Source organism: Mesoplodon bidens, assembly GCF_964165515.1.
Source record: "Mesoplodon bidens genome assembly, chromosome: 19".
NCBI classification, from domain to species: domain Eukaryota; kingdom Metazoa; phylum Chordata; class Mammalia; order Artiodactyla; family Ziphiidae; genus Mesoplodon; species Mesoplodon bidens.
This window is the reverse complement of record NC_138179.1, coordinates 55,193,431-55,213,226: the sequence shown is the minus strand read 5'-3', so window position 1 is coordinate 55,213,226 and position 19,796 is coordinate 55,193,431. Positions and strand designations below refer to the sequence as shown.

Here is a 19,796-nt window from a genome sequence, read left to right as displayed (position 1 = left end):
GTCTTTAATCTTTGTCAATTTGGTTACTATGTGCCTCGGCATGTTTCTCCTTGGGTTTATCCTGTATGGGACTCTCTGCGCTTCCTGGACTTGGGTGGCTATTTCCTTTCCCATGTAAGGGAGGTTTTCGACTATAATCTCTTCAAATATTTTCTCGGGTCCTTTCTCTCTCTCTTCTCCTTCTGGGACCCCTATAATGCGAATGTTGTTGCATTTAGTGTTGTTCCAGAGGTCTCTTAGGTTGTCTTCAGTTCTTTTCATTCTTTTTTCTTTATTCTGTTCTGCAGCAGTGAATTCCACCATTCTGTCTTCCAGGTCACGTATCCGTTCTTCTGTCTCTGTTATCCTGCTCTTGATTCCTTCTGGTGTAGTTTTCATTTCAGTTATTGTATTGCTCATCTCTGTTTGTTTGTTCTTTACTTCTTCTAGGTCTTTATTAAACATTTCTTGCATCTTCTCGATCTTTGCCTCCATTCTTTTTCTGAGGTCCTGGATCATCTTCACTATCATTATTCTGAATTCTTTTTCTGGAAGGTTGCCTATCTCCACTTCATTTAATTGTTTTTCTGGGGTTTTATCTTGTTCCTTCATCTGGTACATAGCCCTCTGCATTTTCATTTTGTCTATCTTTCTATGAATATGGTTTTCATTCCACAGGCTACAGGATTGTAGTTCTTCTTGCTTCTGCTGTCTGCCCTCTGGTGGATAAGGCTGTCCAAGAGGCTTGTCTCCTGCCTTCTCTCTTGTGCACAAACTATCTCTTTTAATAAAAAGCTCTGCGTGCCTAAGAGTCTTGCAGAAGCAATATTCATTTCTGTGGTATTGCTGATGCCCAAGAATCTGGAAAGGGCTCAGTAACAGAAAGTGTCAAGTAAATCATGTTCAAGAGCATGGCAAATGAATCCTCTCCTACCTTTTCTCTTCTCAAGCCACATGATAAGTTTGGTTCTTTTGTTATAGTAAAGAGAGAATCAGGGGCCTGAATTACCATAGGAGGTCGTCAAGGTAGGGGACTCCCAGCCAAGTTGGTGGTATAGAATTTTGCTTTGAAATTCCATATTGTTCCAAACACATAGCAATGATAAAGAAAAATGCAGACATAGCCGTGCTCAAAAATAGACAACATTTCTTCCAAGAACATATATCAACAGCTGTGAGCAGAGCTGGAGCTGGGCTTGCAGCAATCTGAGGTCAGAACAGCAGAGGAGGCTGGGAGGCCAAGTCTGAGTGTTTTAGTGGAATAAAAGTGTCTCATAAGGTATGTGGGTCCACAGCCAGGCTTTTTGCTAGAAGCCACGGACTGAAGCCAGGCTGCACTCCCTCCATCTCTCACCACATACTACCTGCTGGGCAAGGAACCCCAAGCATCCATCATCCCTGTACACAACTCTGGGTGCAGAGATGACACCACATCACAGCCAAGCCCTGTGCCAAGCCACCCTCAGGCCCAGCAACTGGCTCTTCAGTGACGCCAATATCACTAGGGGACAGTATACATTTCATACTCCAGTATGAAATGATGGACTAGGAATCTTGGGCTACTGGGAGTAGAAGCAATTGTAAAGCTGTGAGATGGGAACAAATCAGGAGAGAGAGAGCGGAAAGAGGGAGAAAGAGGGAGAGAGGAGAAAACGAAACAGACAAGCAAAAGCCTCCTCCTCAAGATGAGCCACCAGCAAAAATTCCAAGACACTCAAAGAAAACTACAGCCAGCAAATCTACCCTGCACAGTGTGCATCTACCACTCTAGATAGACAAAATAATAGAGGAAACTGAAAAGGATTCAAAATGAGAATGTTTAAAATCTTTAAAGTGACAAATCACAGAATCACCTATATGAAAAAGAAAATATGGAACAAAAACAGGCATAAATGAAACGAGAAATTTAGATATGAAACCAACTTAAAATTATGGAAGATAAATGTAAAGAACCTATGGGAACAGATGCATATGTATAACTGATTCACTTTATTATAAAGCAGAAACTAACACACCATTGTGAAGCAATTATACTCCAATAAAGTTGTTTAAAAAATGTAAAGAACCAAAAGGGAGACCTGACTTCAGATATTTAAAATTTTTTAGCAAACATAAGAGAATGCTATGAACAGCTCTATGACAAAAAAAAAATAAAGGTAATTTACATCAAATTTAAGACAACTTTACAGAAACATTTAAAAAATTGACTCAATGTACATACAGATCAAAAACCATTAAAGACACAGAACTGATAGTTTTAAATTTCTCCCCTTTCTCTCACTCCTTCCCATCCACACTCACACATCCTTAACCACCGTCCCCAAAACTTGGACCAAAAAAAAAAAAAAAAAGACATAAGGATCAGATAAGTTGTAATAAAACTCCAAGAGATGTATTATTCCTATTTTATTACAATTCACTTCAGCAAACAGCGAAAAAAGGAAAGCTATCCAACTTGTCTTACGGGACTTGTATAATATTGATAACAAAACTGGGCAAGGACATTACAGGAAAAAATAGTCTCAGTTTTGAATGCAGATGCAAGAACACTATATAAAATTGCTTCAAATTTAATTCAGCATTTAATCAACTAATACATTGCAATCAAGATGGGTTTATTCCAGAAATACAGGAAAAATTTCAACAGCAGGAAATCAATCAATGTAAGTCACTACATAAACCCAATTAAAGGAGAAAAATTATTTCAATGGGTACAGACAATTTATCTGATAAAATTCAATACTCGTTCATATAGAAACTCTATGCAAGGAAATAAAAGTAGAAATAGAAAAATTCTTAGCAGCAGTAATAGAAGGAAAGGGACTTCCCTGGTGGTCCAGAGGTTAAGACTTCGCCTTCCAATGCAAGGGGTGCAGGTTCAATCCCTAGTCGAGGAGCTAAGACCCACACATGCCTCGCAGCCAAAAAACCAAAACATAAAACAGAAGCAATATGGTGACAAATTCAATAAAGACTTTTAAAAAATGGTCCACATCAGAAATAGAAGGAAAGAAGGAAACTTGCTGACCCTGACACATCTACCACACTCCTACCCAGCAAACATGAATGGTAGAGCATTCGAATGTTCTTAAAGTCAGGAACAAGCAAAAGTGCCTGCTACCACTGCTATTATTCAACACTGTACCAGAGATTTTAGCAAAATGCAGTAAGACAAGAAAACTAAACAAATGATAAGAACTGGAAAAGAAGAGGTAAAAATTATTCTCTGTTCAAGAGACTCTATGTTAAAAACAATCACTAATATGAGTGCAAGAACGATGCTGCTTGTGTAAGTTCAACATTCAAAAATCACTAATGTCTTATATACCAACAGCAACCAATTAAAATGTAGAAGAAGAAGATCCAATTTATAAAAGCAATAAGAAATATAAAGTACCTAAGACTACATCCAGTAAAGTGTGCAATTCCTTTACAAATAAAACTAGGAAATAAATTATTGAAGAACCTATGAAGAGACTATGACTTGGAGATTGTAACATGGAGAGGTACCAGGTTCACGGCTGGGGCTATTCAACTTCATAAAGCTGTCAGTTTATCTCCAATTAATCTGCAAATTCTGTGAAATTCTCATCAAAATCTCAAGGGATTTTGGAGGACCTTGATGAGCTGATGCCAAAACTCTAATGAAAAAGTAAAAGACCAAGAAGGGCTGAGAACATCTTGCCAAGTGAAATGCAGTCATCCTGAAGTATAGAATTTATCCCCACTAGATACAAAACCTGTTATAAAGTGTATGGAAACATTGTGGAATGAGCCCAAGGATAAACAGATCAACGTGACCTAAGAAAGGTTCAGACCCCCGCATGCATGAACGTGGGTGGGTGTGTGAGGGGCCGGCTGTACGAGCAGGAGGTGGCTGCAGCAGTAGGTCTGTGGTGGTGGGACAACAGGCTCCCCATATACAAACAATTAGGCCCTCTTCACATGCCACACGTAAGGATCTAAACGTAAGAACCAAACAGGTGCAACGTTTGAAAGAAATACAGGAGAGTATCTTTACGGCCCCAATGTAGGGAAGAATTTCTTCAATAAGGCACAAAAAGCAAAAGCTAGAAAAAAACCAACGAATCAATTTTATTAAAGGATAAAGCTTTATAATAACAAAAGACCCCGAAGCAAAATCAAAAGACAAGCCATGGGCTGACAAAAGGTCAGAAACTAGAACTTCATGCCATACAATGTAACTTTTATGAGAAGTTCAAAAATGCATTGTACCACACTGTATATGCTGTGTGTGTGTACACATGTGTAAGAATAGAAATCTACATATTAAAATGTACAAAAACAGGGAAAAGAGAGATCATGACTGCTGGAAGAAGGGAGGGGAATAAGACTGGGGTGATTTCCATTTTATCGGTAACACTTTATCTTTAAAACAAATCTGAAGCCAAAAAAGGTTTTTGGTGAACTCCTTGTACTTATTTCTTCTAGTTTGAGAGAGTTATGATGTTAAGCCCATACTTTAAATCCCTCTCCATAGATATTTAATAATGTTACTTTAAAATAACAATTTATATTTTGAAAATAATCTATTTGAATAGATTACATTTTGAATATATAGGTAATACAGTAAAAAAATGTCAACTGTTCAAAATCCTAAATGTATTATTGAAAGTTATACCATGAAAATACTTCTTCCCATCCCTGTTCCCAACTACTCGGTTTCTTCCCAGGAGTTTACCAGTATTACTAATTTCTTGTTTATTTTTCTGTAATCAAGCAGTTATGTCTTCTTTCCCCCTTTCTTTTTTTTTTTTTTTTTTTTTTTTTTTTGCGGTACGCGGGCCTCTCACTGTTGTGGCTTCTCCCGTTGCGGAGCACAGGCTCCGGACGTGCAGGCTCAGCGGCCATGGCTCACGGGCCCAGCCGCTCCGCGGCATGTGGGATCTTCCCGGACCGGGGCACGAACCCGCATCCCCTGCATCGGCAGGCGGACTCTCAACCACTGCGCCACCAGGGAAGCCCTCCCCCTTTCTTTTTACAGAAAAGGTAGCTTACTCCTTACTCTTTTCTGTACATCTTGGAAAGCATTTTGTATCAGAATAAAAACCTTCCTGCTCCTGTTTTCCTCTTCCGTCCTTCTGAATGGCACTGCGTGGCATTTCATTATACCGATGGACCACACTTGATTTAACCAGTGCCTCCCACTTTTAAGGTTTTTGTCACTGCAAACAATGCTGCAATAAATACCTTCAAACAAATGTCATTTCACACAGATGTAAGCATCTTAGGATAATTTCTAGAAGCCACATGATAAGTGGCTGGACCAAAGCACATATACATTTAAAATGCTGATAGGACTTCCCTGGCGGTGCAGTGGTTAAGAATCTGCACTTCCACTGCAGGGGGCGTGGGTTCCATCCCTGGTCAGGGAACTAAGATACCGCTCGCAGTTTATGCTTCCCCACTCCTCCAATACAATATGAATGTAGTTTTCATTTGCACTTTTCTTAGCATGAAATTGAGCATATACTTTAATGGCTAAAAGTATTCTTGAATTTAATTTTTTGTGAACTGGCTTATTCTTTTCTTATTGTTCTTTTCTTATTGATGTTCTTTTCTTATTGATTCACAAGTGCTCTTAAGTAAAATTAGACCTTTGACTTTAATGTTTGTTGAAGATATTTTTTCCCAATTTGTCCTTTGTCATTTGACTTTGCATATGGTAAGTTTCTGTCATAAAAACATTAAAAATTGTTATGTATTTTATGTTTTTAGTCTTTTCCTTATGGCCCGTGGGTTTTGTGTCATATTTAGAAAAGCCTTATATGCCAAAGATTTTATTTATTTATTTATTTATTTACTTGGCTGCGCCGCACGGCATGCGGGATCTTAGTTCCCGGACCAGGGATTGAACTCATGCTCCCTGCAATGGAAACACGGAATCCTAACCACTGGACCACCAGGGAAGTCCCTCCAAAGTTTTTTGGGTTTTTTGGGCTTTTTTTTTTTTTTTTTGCGGTACGCGGGCCTCTCACTGCCGTGGCCTCTCCCGCCGCGGAGCACAGGCTCCAGACGCGCAGGCCCAGCGGCCATGGCTCACGGACCCAGCCGCTCCACGGCATGTGGGATCCTCCCGGACCGGGACACGAACCCGTGTGCCCTGCATCGGCAGGCGGACCCCCAACCACTGCGCCACCAGGGAAGCCCCAAAGTTATTTTTAAACTCCATGTTTTTTTCTAGTACTTAAAAAAAAATAGATATTTGCCTATTTGGAATTTATCTTGGTATGAGCTGGGAGATAGATTCAACTTGTTCTTTTCCACATAGTTACACAGTTATCCTGCATGATTTCTTGAATAATCCATCTTTTCTCCCTTTAATTTGAAAAGATACCTTTATCACATGGTAAAATATCAACAGGTCTATTTCTGGATTTCTAATTTGATTCCATTGATGTATATATTCCTGCTCTAGTACCACTCTATCTTTGTAATTTTTCTCCTCCCCCACCTCAGATGGGATCCCTTCTGAATTTCACCAATATTCTATAGGACCCACCATGAAGCCCCAGGGACAAGGGCCTTACCTGGTCCAGGGTCATATAACTTGGGCATAACAGGAAGGCGGATGGTCACCGGAAACTTGGCCACTGAGGACTTGGACTCCAGACTCACTGGAGAGAGAAATAAGGCCAGGGTGGGTGCACTGTGTCTGGGTCACTCCCCACGCTGCCCGGGAAGCTGCCGGGATGTGGGAGTGGACTGGTGGAGCGAGACTGAGGACCGCAGAGTCTATGGCAGTGTGACTCATAACCTGCTGTGCATCCCTGGGGCAACCTGCTGATCACCTCCAAAACTCACATTTCCTCCCCGTAAGAATCTGTCGGGTAAAGTGGGCTTGGAATCAGAGGGATGGATTAAGTTTGACTTTGCCTTGTTATCTGAAATTCCTTGGGTAAATCACTTCACCTCCTTCTCTATCTACAAAACCAGGATAATACTACCTGCCCCATTTTATACCTCACAGGGTCATTTTATGATAAGAAATGTTTGAAAATCTGAAGGTGAAGAGAACTCTGCCTCTAGTTTGTGCTCTTGGGAAATCTGTCCCACACTTCATTTTTTCTGTTGGTGTCCTGGGAATGCATCCTGTGCAGCTGCTCAAAATGGGAACGGGTGCCTTTAATTCATCCAGAAAGAAACTGGGGCTGCCCTGCCGGTGGCAGGAGTTGTTCTCCCAGGAACTCTGGGGACGGGAATGGGGACTGGGATGGGAGGATGAAGACAAAGCCACTGACCTGGGGGCTTCTAGTTCCCCACATCCCTTTTTCCTGTTAGTGCCCAGGACAAGATACTGATGCATAGACTGCCTCCCATCTACTGCAGCCAAAATCTTCAGGTTTGCTTGCTACTGAGAATGAGGAAGAGACTGGATGGTTTCTAGGGACACAGCATGAATGATCTGTCTTCATGGAGAGTCGAGCAGGCATTTTGCCTGTCCTTTCCTTCGAGTCACTCTATGTGGTCAATGGCAACGTGGGGGATAGCACTGGGTACAGTAATTGGGAAGTTAGGTGTTTAGAGATAGAAACAGGAGCCAGAGAGGCAGGCTTCCTGGAGGAGGAAGACTTTGAGGGCCTGGTGGTGTTTTTCTGGATCCCTAAGCATTTTGGACAGGTCCCTAAGCATCCAAGGACAGCCTCTCACCTACATCCACCCTGCAGCGCTGATACTCTGTGCTTGTGTATGTCACGTGCTGGAGTATGAAATTCAAAAGCTTCCGGTTACTGGTCGAAATGTTCAGCTGCTTCTGGCCTCTGCCCTGCACCACACTGTCTGGGATGTCAGCGAGGGTGTTCAGTGTACCCAGAGAAGCTGTCAGGGTGACCTAGGGTGGATGAGATAGAAAGACAAAATGCAAAGAACAGCACATACCCAGAATGGTCAGCAGGGGGCAGAGCGCATAAACACGAGAGGATAAGGATCACGGGTGCCCCTGAAACCTAGGGTCTGGCTCTGCGGTTGCTGCCCCAGCCCCAGTGAAGAATAATCAAGTCCTAGGACCTGGTGTGTTCAAGAGCCATTTCTGAAGCATTCTTAACTCTTGTCTTGCAGGATGCCATTCTTAAAGATTTCTTCCTACCCCGGCTGCTCCTCTCTCTCTCTCTCTTTATTTATTTAAATTTATTTATTTATGGCTGCGTTGGGTCTTCGTTGCTGCGCGCGGGCTTTCCCTAGTTGTGGTGAGGGGTCTACTCTTTGTTGCAGCACAGGCTTCTCATTTCTCATTTCAGTGGCTTCTCTTGTTGCTGAGCATGGACTCTAGGCGTGCAGGCTTCAGTAGTTGCGGCACATATGGGCTCAGTAGTTGTGCCGCAAGGGCTTAGTTGCTCCGCGGCATGTGGGATCTTCCCAGACCAGGGATTGAACCTGTGCCCCCTGCACTGGCAGGCAGATTCTTAACCACTGCACCACCAGGGAAGCCCCATGGCTGCTCCCTCTGAATTCCGTTTGCCAGCTCCTCCTTGTCTATCTGACTCCACAGAGAGCTGTTCAGGGTTGGTTCTGCGTCCTCTTCCCTTCTTATCTACACCTTTTCACTAGAGGAGGCAGCAGCTTTAAATACGATTCATATGCTGATGGTTTAAAAATGTACATCTTCAGGGACTTCCCTGCTGGGGCAGTGGTTAAGAATACGCCTGCCAGTGCAGGGGACAAGGATTCCATCCCTGGTCTGGAAGATCCCACATGCTGTGGAGCAACTAAGGCTGTGCACCGCAACTACTGAGCCTGTGCTCTAGAACCTGTGAGCCACAACTACTGAGCCCACGCACCACAACTACTGAAGCCCGCACACCTAGAGCCTGTGCTCTGCAACAAGGGAAGCCACCGCAGTGAGATGCCTGCACACCGCAACGATGAGTAGCCCCCGCTTGCCGCAACTAGAGAAAGCCCGCAAAGACCCAGCGCAGCCAAAAATAAATAAATAAAATTAAAAAAAAATTTTTTTTAAAGTACATCTTCATCTCCTATCTTTCTGAGATCCAGCTGCCTGGTTAGTTGCTCTGCTGGGAAGTTTCACAAGCAGCTCAAACTGATATCTTCAAAACTGAACTACGTTTTTTTCTCGATAAACCTGTTTTCCACCCTGTCCCTGGCTCTCCTTGCCTTGTGAATGGCACCTCCACCCACTCAGCGGTTCCAGTCCCCAAGTGAAGTCATCTTGTCCTGCTCTTTCCCCAACACCTACAGCCAATCCATGAGTGAGTCCGGCCCGGTCCACCTTCAACATGTAGCTAGAATCCGACTGCTTCTCTCCATCCCCACTGCTACTCTCTTCCCTTGCCTTCTTGTCTTTTGCAACAGCCAGTTATCTTTAGGAAAAGTAACCTAGATTATGTCATTCCTGCTGAAAACACTTTAGTCATTCGAGAGATACTTTCTGAGATCCAAACTACAGGCACTGGGAAAAGAGCAGTGAATAAGACAGACTCCCTGCCCTCAAGAAGCTTATAGTCTAGTGAGGAAGAGTGGCAATAAGCATATCATGACACATATAAAGTAATTCAGGTATGATAAGTGCCATGAAGAAGTTAACACACACACACAAAAAAAAGAAGGTAACACAGGGCTTCCCTGGTGGCGCACTGGTTGAGAATCTGCCTGCCAATGCAGGGGACATGGGTTCGAGCCCTGGTCTGGGAAGATCCCACATGCTGCAGAGCAACTGGGCCCATGAGCCACAACTACTGAGCCTGCACATCTGGAGCCTGTGCACCGCAACAGGAGAGGCCGCGACAGTGAGAGGCCCACGCACAGCGATGAAGAGTGGCCCCTGCTCGCCGCAACCAGAGAAAGCCCTCGCACAGAAACGAAGACCCAACGCAGCCAAATAAATAAATAAATAAAGTGAATTTATTTAAAAAAAAAAAAAGATTTTAAAAGAAGGTAGGGGCCTCCCTGGTGGCGCAGTGGTTGAGAGTCCGCCTGCCGATGCAGGGGATACGGGTTCGTGCCCCGGTCTGGGAGGATCCCATATGCCGCGGAGCGGCTGGGCCCGTGAGCCATGGCCGCTGGGCCTGCGTGTCCGGAGCCTGTGCTCCGCAACGGGAGAGGCCACAACAGTGAGAGGCCCGCATACCGCAAAAAAATAAAAATAAAAAAAAAATAAAAAAAAAAAAAAAAAAAAGAAGGTAACACAGAGTAGAGAAAAAGTGACAAAGGTGTAGGGGGCAGCGGCGGTGAGGGTAGTTGTGGGGGAGGTGGCCAGAGGCGCCCTCTGGAGGACAGAGCAGCTTTGCTCAATCACCACCCATTACAGACTCGTGTGGCATGCAGAAGGGGGAAAACTAAAACTATATTTCCCAGACTCCTTTTCAGTTAGGGTTCTGGATGTGATTTACACCCCACCCGTTAGACATACTTGCATAGACCGTAATTTGGAGTTATGTTAAGTGGGAAAGAAGGGCAGGCCACAGAGCACCCGCCTTGCTGGCGCTGACCCGAACAGAGGCAACACAGCCCGGCTGTGGCGGCAGCTTCCTCTCGTAGCTGAAGGCAGCAGGGCCCTTGGTGGCCCAGTCCTCTGGAAGTCCTCCCTGGAGCTCCAGCTACCCCGCGGCTGGAAAATTCATGACTTCTAGAGACACCCTTCCCCCTCTCCCCACCATGGACTCACGTCTAATATTTAATCAAGATAGAGACTCTGTCAAAATCAGAAACCAGCTACCATGGGGGGAAGAGGGCACAGGCAGTGAGCCAAAGACAGGATGCCAAGTGCAAAAGGGAGCTGGGAAGGGGACTCTTGCCTCATAGATGGGAGCATCTGGTCCTTCAAACTGGAGACCTGGAGAACACAGGAAAAAGGACGAAAAACAACATTTGAGAGGATGCCAAGGACTCCCTGATGCTCTCACCTTCCTGGCCAAATCCTACACATCCCTCCAGAGTCCCTTTAAGTGTCACCTATCCAGGGAGTTTGCTGACCACTCCCTTCTCCCCAGGGTTCTATTAGATGGTGTCCCATGGTCCTTCTCAAATTCCAGCAGTTCTAAAGCCTCCAATGCCCACCCTCAGTTTTGGATGGGTGCTGTGAATTAATCCAGTCCCTTCCAGGTATCTCTGTTACTAAAGGGAAGGAAGCAATAGATGAATAATGAATCATCCTTATATGAGTTTCCTGAAATAGTCAAATTCATAGAGACAGAAAACAGAATGGTGGTTGCCAGGGACTGGGAGGAAAAGGGAGTTACTGTTACATGGGTGCAGAGTTTCAGTTGGAAAGATGAAAAAGTTCTAGAGATGGTTGCTGGTGATGGTTGCAGAACAATGTGAATGTACTTAATGCCACAGAACTAGATACTTAAAAATGGTTAAAATGGTAAATTTTATGTCATGTGTGTTTTACCATAATAAAAAAAAGAACTACCCAAAGTGGCAAATCATTTTGTAAATGACTATTCAAAAACACTGACAATTCATCCCAAATGATGTTATTCTGGAATCTATCTCTGTTCTTATAATATGATCAATTCAAGCTCTAATTCAGACATAGTCTTCTTATGTGGCCTTAGATAACTCTGTGAAGTTGGCAAAATAATAGTTACCTCACAGGGATGTGATGCTGAACTAAAAGAGTGTGTAAACTTCCCTCGTAGAGGAGCTTTAACTGGCATAAATATCCTTTGCCATATGCACTCCCTGGAGATGGGCTCATGCTTTGCCTGCTCCCATGATGCTGGAGGCCACCAAAAAGCCAATTATGTCCCAAGATTCCTCAATGCACATAGATGTCTGTCCTCTTCTCTGTTATCTCGGATACCCAGGGAGGTCACAGCTACTCAGGGCGATTCCCAGTGGTGGAAAGGGTGAGACTAATGAAATGGTTTCATTTCATTAAATGAAACCATGTCCAGCCTCAGTGTGCTGGGTACACAGCAGGTACCCAATGAATGACTGTTCCCTTCTGCTTCCTTCTTTTGTTTAAGAAGGAATAAGAAAGTTGCTCAGGTCTTTTCTGAACGGAGATGTACCTACCTGGGATGGGAACCATGTGCAGGGGCATCACTTCCACCCCGTGGACAGGGTACCCAAAGGGCAGGTTGGGCTGAGCCAGCAGGGGCGGTGGGCGAGGCAGCCCTTCTCTGCAGAGAAACAAAACCATTGGCAGCTGCTTTGACGCCTGTCCCTAGTTAGTTCTTAAAGTGATGTTTGTACCCAGAGCTTTGTGCTGCCAATGGTGAGAAACTGAAAGTAGACTGGCCCCATCTGCCCTCCATTTTCTCTCCTCCTTTATTCCTGCCCCTCCCTCCAGCCGCTAATTCCACAAAGGAATTGAAGCAGATTACAACAAAGTACATTCAAAATCAAAACCACAACCAACTAAAAAGAAGAAACAAAATAATCAGACCATATCGGCCAACCCAGCAGCAGCTGCTAAACACCAAAGACACATCTGAACTTCCTGGTAGCCAAGGTACAAAGTAATTGATAACCAATACACTGGACAAAGGGCAAAGCAGACCAACTCCTGAACAGTGGTAAAACTTATCTTGTCACTGAACAAATAAAATATATAAAACTTTATCTAGGGGCTTCCCTGGTGGTGCAGTGGTTGAGAGTCCACCTGCCGATGCAGGGGATACGGGTTCGTGCCCCGGTCCGGGAAGATCCCACATGCCGCGGAGAGGCTGGGCCCGTGAGCCATGGCCGCTGAGCCTGCACGTCCGGAGCCTGTGCTCCGCAACGGGAGAAGCCGTAACAGTGAGAGGCCCGCGAACCGCAAAAAAAAAAAAAAAACTTTATCTAGGAGTGGATGTTGTCTCAATATTTTTACAGCAAACACATGACCATTTCCAGATGGCTTTGTTGTTGTTAACAACCTTCAGTCAAAGGCATAACACAATCCAGTGATATTGACTGTTTGAGGGACTAAGGTAATACGGTTGATAAGTAGGCTTCAGGGATCCGTTTAACCATGGAAATCATTTAGATTACCTGGAAGAAAGATTAGACTACTGAAGTATTTACGGGAACATGAAAAGGACAAAATATTAAAATGGAAAAAGGTACAGAAATAGGCAATTAACAGAAGAGGAAATACAAATGGCTAATAAATACATGAAACACACTCAGCTGCAATATTAATCAGGGAAATGCAACTTTAAAAACAATGAAAAAAACAATGATACCTTTTCCTTGAAGTTTTAAAATTGTATGATAGCAAGTGCTGATTAGGTGGAGTATGTAAATAAGGTACTACACTTACCGACTCTTCATGAAAGTGTGAAGTAATATGGGTCCTCTTGAAGGCAATCTGGCCATATTTATTAAAAGCAGAAATAAGCATATCCTACGATTGAGCAATTCAGATGCTAGGTAAGGGGAGAAACTTGTGGTTGTCAACAGTAGGACATGCATAAGGAGGTTTGTTTCAGCATTGCCTGAAGTGAACATCCTTACACACATCTTAATAAATGAAAGAAAGAATGTAAGTATAATGTAATATTAGTATAAATTATGTAAATATAATAATGAAAAATTTGCAAAAATCTGAATATCTTTCAATAGGGGAATGGCTTAATAAAATTCATTGCATTCATATTCATAGCTGTATAGCAATTAAAAGGAATGTGCTGGATGTATCGAACGCTCTTAAAAATATATCATTGAGGCTCTTGGTGTCGCTTGAGTGCTCATTTGGTGCAGACCTGGTACCTCTTTTGTGAAATGGCAGCTGAGGAGACTCCGCCGCTCGGATGACGGACAAAAAGCCCAAGGAAGGAGTCAAGACTGAGAATGGTTATCACGTGACTTGAAGGGGGCGGGGTAGGATGATTCCGCCGCGCAGTTTCAGACGAAGAGGCACACACCACTTAGCAAGCGGACGGAAGCCTGTGTGACCAGCAGGGTTTGTCCATGAGGCAGATCCGATTCCGATTTGATGGGCAGCCAATCAATGAGAAAGACACACCCACACAGTTGGAAATGGAGGCTGGAGATACCACTGATGTGTCCCAGCAGCAGACAGGAGGTATCCACTAAAAAGAGAACCTGCTACTTTGTTCCTCCAGACCAAGGAGACATTCTCAGAAGACCACAATTTGGTTCCACCACATCTTAACAACTACAGTATCGTTTTCTCTGTTCTTTCATTTTCCCCTTCCCCATTCCTGGTGTGTGTGACAAGTGTATGTGCACAAACATATTGCTTGCTTGCTTTCTGGCTGCACAGCGCTCCTACCAGAGATGGAACCCGGGCCATGGAAGTGGAAACTTGGGGTTTTAACCACTGGACTGCCAGGGAATTCTCACGTGTTGCATTTTTAAAAACTAAATAGCCAGTGGTATGTTTTGATTGGCATCAAATGGAGATGGGATGGGGGAACACTGGTTTTGAGAAAATACCCCCTGCTCCATTAGCAACAGCTCACTCGGCTCTTGTCTTCATATTCAGTAAGTTATTTTGCTCTCACTGTTTAACACAAGAATACCAAGATAAAAAAATCCTTGCACGGCTTCCCTGGTGGCGCAGTGGTTAAGGATCTGCCTGCCAATGCAAGGGACACAGGTTTGAGCCCTGGTCCGGGAAGATCCCACATGCCGCGGAGTAGCTGGGCCCGTGTGCCACAACTACTGAGCCTGCGCTCTTGAGCCCGTGAGCCACAACTACTGAAGCCCGTGTGCCACAACTACTGAAGCCTGCCTGCCTAGAGCCTGTGCTCCACAGCAAGAGAGGCCATTGCAATGAAAAGTCCTCGCACAACAACGAAGAGTAGCCCTCGCTCGCCGCAACTAGAGAAAGCCAGCGCACAGCAACGGAAGACCCAATGCAGCCAAAAATAAATAAATAAAATAAATAAATTTATTTAAAAAAATCCTTGCATACCTTGTTCTATTGGAGAATTTTAATGTTTTTCATTGATCTTTGTAAAACCAAGGACAATTTTATAACCCTCTTGCACGTAGCTGTTACAGGTAAAGCAATCTGTATTTAAGGAGGTATAAATTCCTCGAAAAGAAATGCATCCTGGATAGTTTTTCCCTTCAAGTCAAACATCTTGTTGTTTAAATAAACTTCTTGTTTAAAATGGAAAAAAAAAAAGGGACTTCCCTGGTGGCACCGTGGTTAAGACTCCGCGCTCCCAATGCAGGGGGCCTGGGTTTGATCCCTGGTCAGGGAACTAGATCCCACATGCATGCCACAACTAGAGTTCACATGCTACAACTAAGGAGCCCACCTGCCGCAACTAAGACCTGGTGCAATCCAATAAATAAATAAATAAATATTTTAAAAACATAATAAAACGAAAAAAATCATTGAATGAAAGCAAATTTCAGAGTCATTTGTTCTTATGGTACCAATTACATTAAAAAATATACACACAAGGTACTTCCCTGGTGGTGCAGCGGTTAAGAATCCGCCTGCCAATGCAGGGGACGTGGGTTCGAGCCCTGGTCTGGGAAGATCCCACATGGCTCAGAGCAACTAAGCCCATGCGCCACAACTACTGAGCCTGTGCTGTAGAGCCCGCATGCCACAACTACTGAGCCTGCGTGCTGCAACTACTGAAGCTCGTGAGCCTAGAGCCCGTGCTCTGCTACAAGAAAAGCCATGGCAGTGAGACGCCCGCGCACCGCAGCGAAGAGTAGCCCCCGCTCGCCGCAACCAGAGAAAGCCCGCGTGCAGCAACAAAGACCCAACGCAGCCAAAAACTAACTAAATAAATTTACATATAAAAATATATATATACACATAAACGCCAGTAGTATATGTTTATATGGATATATATATAAACACATAAATATGTGTGTGATTATGTGTGTTCGTCTGTGTGTAACAGTATAAAAATTAGTGTGGAATAACATCCCTTTTACTACCCAGGCCCCCCACCACCCCCAGAAGAATCTCTACTTGCTGTTACCAAGAAGTTCCCCCAGGTGTGCTGGGACAGAAAATCTTTTGGGAGCCACTGATCTGGGCCAATCAAGTTTGTACTTGCTGAGCTGAGATAGGCAGGTTTCTAGCCTGAAGATGCCAAATGAAACAGGGGAAGAGTATGTGAAAGAGAATGTGGAAACAATCCTGTTGACTGATGCGTTTTGCTAAGAACAGCGCTAGGAGGATCTGGGCAGGGACATTGTTAGGCTCCGAGAGTGTCGGTGTCCAGCCTCCTGGCCTGAGAGCTGTCTGGTCCCGCTCAGCTGATACTGGGATGCGGTACCCAAGCTCTGATAGCTTGGCTTACACCTGTATTGCCAGATAAAAACCCAGGTCTGGGGCTTCCCTGGTGGCGCAGTGGTTGAGAGTCCGCCTGCCGATGCAGGGGACACGGGTTCGTGCCCCGGTCTGGGAGGATCCCACATGCCGCGGAGCGGTTGGGCCCGTGAGCCATGGCCGTTGAGCCTGCGCGTCCGGAGCCTGTGCTCCGCAGCGGGAGAGGCCACAGCAGTGAGAGGCCCGCGTACCGCAAAAAAAAAAAAAAAAAAAAAAAAAAAAAAAAAAACCAGGTCTGAGTCCTACCCATCCCACAAGTTCCAGACCTGGCCCATACCAGCAAGAAGCCACTGGACTGTCAGCGGTGAGCCGGCAGATGGAGTTTGTGCATCTGAGTGTAGTTTACCCAGAGTGTAATTACAACTGGGCGGGGTGGGGGGGCGTCCCTCAGACCGCAGGGGAAAATGTGAAGATCTTGAGCCCTTGAAGGACTGAGGTGAGGAGAAAGACACCATTAGCCCCAAGCAGGATCTTCCTTCCTGAGCATGGGGGACTGACTAGCAGAAAAATTTCCCAGAGCCGGGCCTCTTGGATACCCCTAAATTGGTAGCCAGCGTATCAGCCATTGAAAGCAGGTGCCTCAATGACTTGGCCCAGCCCGCTGTCCCCTGGAAAGCTTGGACACTGTGTGTGAAAGGGGCTTGCTTACTCACTTGCCTGCCACCAAGGGACACAGCCATTGATACTCATGTGTAATAGTGGTGTGTGAGATCTGGTTGTACTGACACAGGAGAGTCAATTGTTGAATTTTCAGGAACTTTGAAAGCCAGCTTTTAAACACAGCCAGTAATAAAAATTAAATTATATACATTTAAAATTAAATACAATGGGAACGCAGGTAATAAATACTCAAAATTCTCCACTTCCAAATTATTTTACTACATTTTCCTATTATTCTGCTCTTGAGCTTATTTTCATCTATTGTATCTGTATGGTGGAGATATTTTATAACTGGAATTCAGTGATATCTTGTCTGTAGCTTGAAATCAGCCACAGTGTGATTATTAAACCACAGAAATTGGCAAACACTACAAGCCACTATCTAAAGCCCATTGTTAAACATTTACACCCCTGTTCATACTTCTCCCCCCAACATACATAAACACACCTCTACACATGCATGCAACCACACAAATGTCCACCCCTCTTCTAAAAACACAAACTAATACACTGTACAAACTTTCTGCACCTTGATGCAGAAAGGTGCAGATTTACTTCACCTTCTAAAGGTGCAGCGGGATCTACTTCATTCCTTTTTAATGCCTGAAGCTTTATCCTCCAAACTGCTCCTCTTCCCTCAGGAAGTGAATCACACCCAGAGCTCTGTCCAGAGTCACACATCACCCCATGCCTCTTATTCATTCATTTCTTGACTTGCCCGGCACAGTGCTAAACTGAGGACAAAGAGATCAATAAAGTCCCTTTCCTGGAAGGGTGAGAACCCAGAGCCAGACTCCAAAAGCTAGAATACAAAGTCATCTGTTCAGTAACAGAGGTCAGGCCAGCTCTGAATGTCACCTTTTTCTTGAATGTTCCTTTTTCAATTCTCAGAGCTAGATGCTGCTCTCCCTCTTAAAACCTACCACATCCCTCCCTCTGACTGCTATTATAACATTGAGCTTGGCATTGAACTCTTGAGTTCCATGCAATTTGCTGAAAACACTCCCTGGGCCACAGACTGCCCATGTGCTCTGTGATGATGGTGGCGCAGGGAGGCTGTGATGGGGAGAGTGGCCACTTGACCCCGGGGGGGAGGTCTCTATTATACTGTAATTTTATATACTGTAATATTATACTGTAAACTCATTGAGAGATGTTGTCTAGATCAGATTGATCTTTGTACCTTGTACCTTTGTACCTCAGTGCCTTGCTCAGTGCCACAAGTCTCCCTGCCCAGCTACTTCCTTAATGGCCTGAGACCCAATTCATGTCAATTATCATTACTGGACTCTGTTTTTGTTCATACCCGGATTGCCAGGTATAATCCCAAGAGAGTTGGGCATTTCCAACAGGTGAAGAGGGGGCAAGTGCGAACATGGCCCGTCTTCGGACTTCCCAGTTTGGAATCTGTTCCTTCTTGTAATTCCTTCTGCCCAGCTCCCTCCAGACCAGTCCCCACTCCCAGCTAGTACCTCCTCTTATCCCTCCCTGCCTCCCAGCCCACTTGCTCCAATCTCTCCAAAGCTCCCTCCTTGCTCTCCCTTCCCCCACCGTGCACCTCCTGCCAGGTGCACACCTGAGGCACTCCCTGCTGGGGACGGCCGTGACTTCTCTCCCTCTGCAGCCCGGTGCCACCCAGGATACAGACAGAGCCATGTTCCCTCATAAACGTGCTCCCGTGTTTCCCCTCCCACCATCCACTTATTCTACAGACGCCTGTTAGCCCTGCTCTGTGCCAAGCACCTCAAGTCCCCGAGCACAGGGACCTCACAGACAGTGGCAAAGGGAGACCAGGAGGCAAACGGTGGGAACCATCCTGGCAGGAAGCAGGCAGACGGTGTTACAGGGGCACATGGCCGGGGCAAAGGTTCTGCTTGGTGTAAGAGCTTACCGTATCATCTGTCTATCTATATATTTTTCTTACCTCCTCTACTATCCTATAACTTCACTGAGGCTATAAAGGCCTTCCTTGGATCAACTTACTAAACGCCAACCCGAGGGACTATTATCATCCCCACAGCACAGAGGAGGTTAAGCTGCTTGCCCAGGGTCACCTAGCTGAGACGTGGAGGAGGCAGCCAGTCTGTTCCCTGGCAGCACTGTTAGCCACTGAGCCCCACGCTCCTTGCACAGCCACAAGGGGCCAGGGCTCACACCTCCGCCAGGATCATCAGCACACTGCACTGGCTTCCTGATCTCCAACGCTCCCACCTGCTGCTGTTCCCTCTTCTGGGGAGTCTTGCATTTGTATGGAGTCTGGGGTAGTGACTGATTCCCACAACCAAACCTGGAGGGGCCTGACTGCCCCTTTCCCTTCTTTAATTCAAGACTTAGGCTCAGTCAACTGAGCAGTAAGGCAGTGGCCTAGGGACCGTTCATCAAAGAGGCACAGACAACGTCCGTCGCGGCAGCAGAAGGAAAGTTTACCTTCCCCCCAACAGCTCCTCAACAGGTCTCCCTGCCTTCCCTTGCCTTCCCCCCAGGTTATCCTCCATAGAAAAGCCAGAGTGATATTTTATATATGAAAGTATCTCATAGAATAATTTGCCTCTTTTTAAAACTGTTCAATTCTTTGCGTCACCCAGAAAGCAAAATGCACACTCCTCCTGCTGGCTTACCAGGGCCGTCACCACTGGCCCCTCTGGACTCATACTGCCAGCCTCCAGCTGATGCACTAGGCGGCAACGGCTATGGCCTGCTTTCGTGTCATGCAGCCATCAAGAAAGGCCCACTCTGGCTTTGGGCCCTGTGTTAACTCTTCCTTCTAGGATGCTCTTCTGGGATGGAGGATTGTGGGAGACTCCTGCTTGATATACAAATCAGAGTTCAAGGTCACCTTCTTTCATTGTACCATTAAATTTTATGCCATCAACCACAATATTTTTTTTTTTTTTTTGCGGTACGCGGGCCTCTCACT

At 45.1% G+C, this 19,796-nt stretch overlaps 1 protein-coding gene and 1 pseudogene across 4 annotated transcripts in view; one reads left to right on the top strand and one right to left on the bottom strand.

Annotated features, from left to right (window-relative positions):
- The window catches only part of B4GALNT2 (beta-1,4-N-acetyl-galactosaminyltransferase 2 (SID blood group)), a 51,578-nt gene that overhangs the window by 10,371 nt on the left and 21,411 nt on the right, over positions 1-19,796 (bottom strand). For all 3 annotated transcript variants that reach the window (XR_014013912.1, XM_081218289.1, XM_081218290.1), the window contains exons 4-7: positions 11,980-12,086; positions 10,752-10,789; positions 7,651-7,831; positions 6,531-6,617 (exon numbers count right to left, since the gene is read on the bottom strand). Coding sequence is in view for 2 of the 3 variants with exons in the window: in XM_081218289.1 (XP_081074415.1) it covers positions 6,531-6,617; positions 7,651-7,831; positions 10,752-10,789; positions 11,980-12,086 (413 nt within the window). In the remaining variant the exon portion in view is untranslated. The remainder of the gene's footprint in view (positions 1-6,530; positions 6,618-7,650; positions 7,832-10,751; positions 10,790-11,979; positions 12,087-19,796) is intronic.
- LOC308607674 (small ubiquitin-related modifier 2-like) lies at positions 13,701-13,986 on the top strand (annotated as a pseudogene). Its single transcript has one exon. The product of its transcript is annotated as a small ubiquitin-related modifier 2-like (transcript).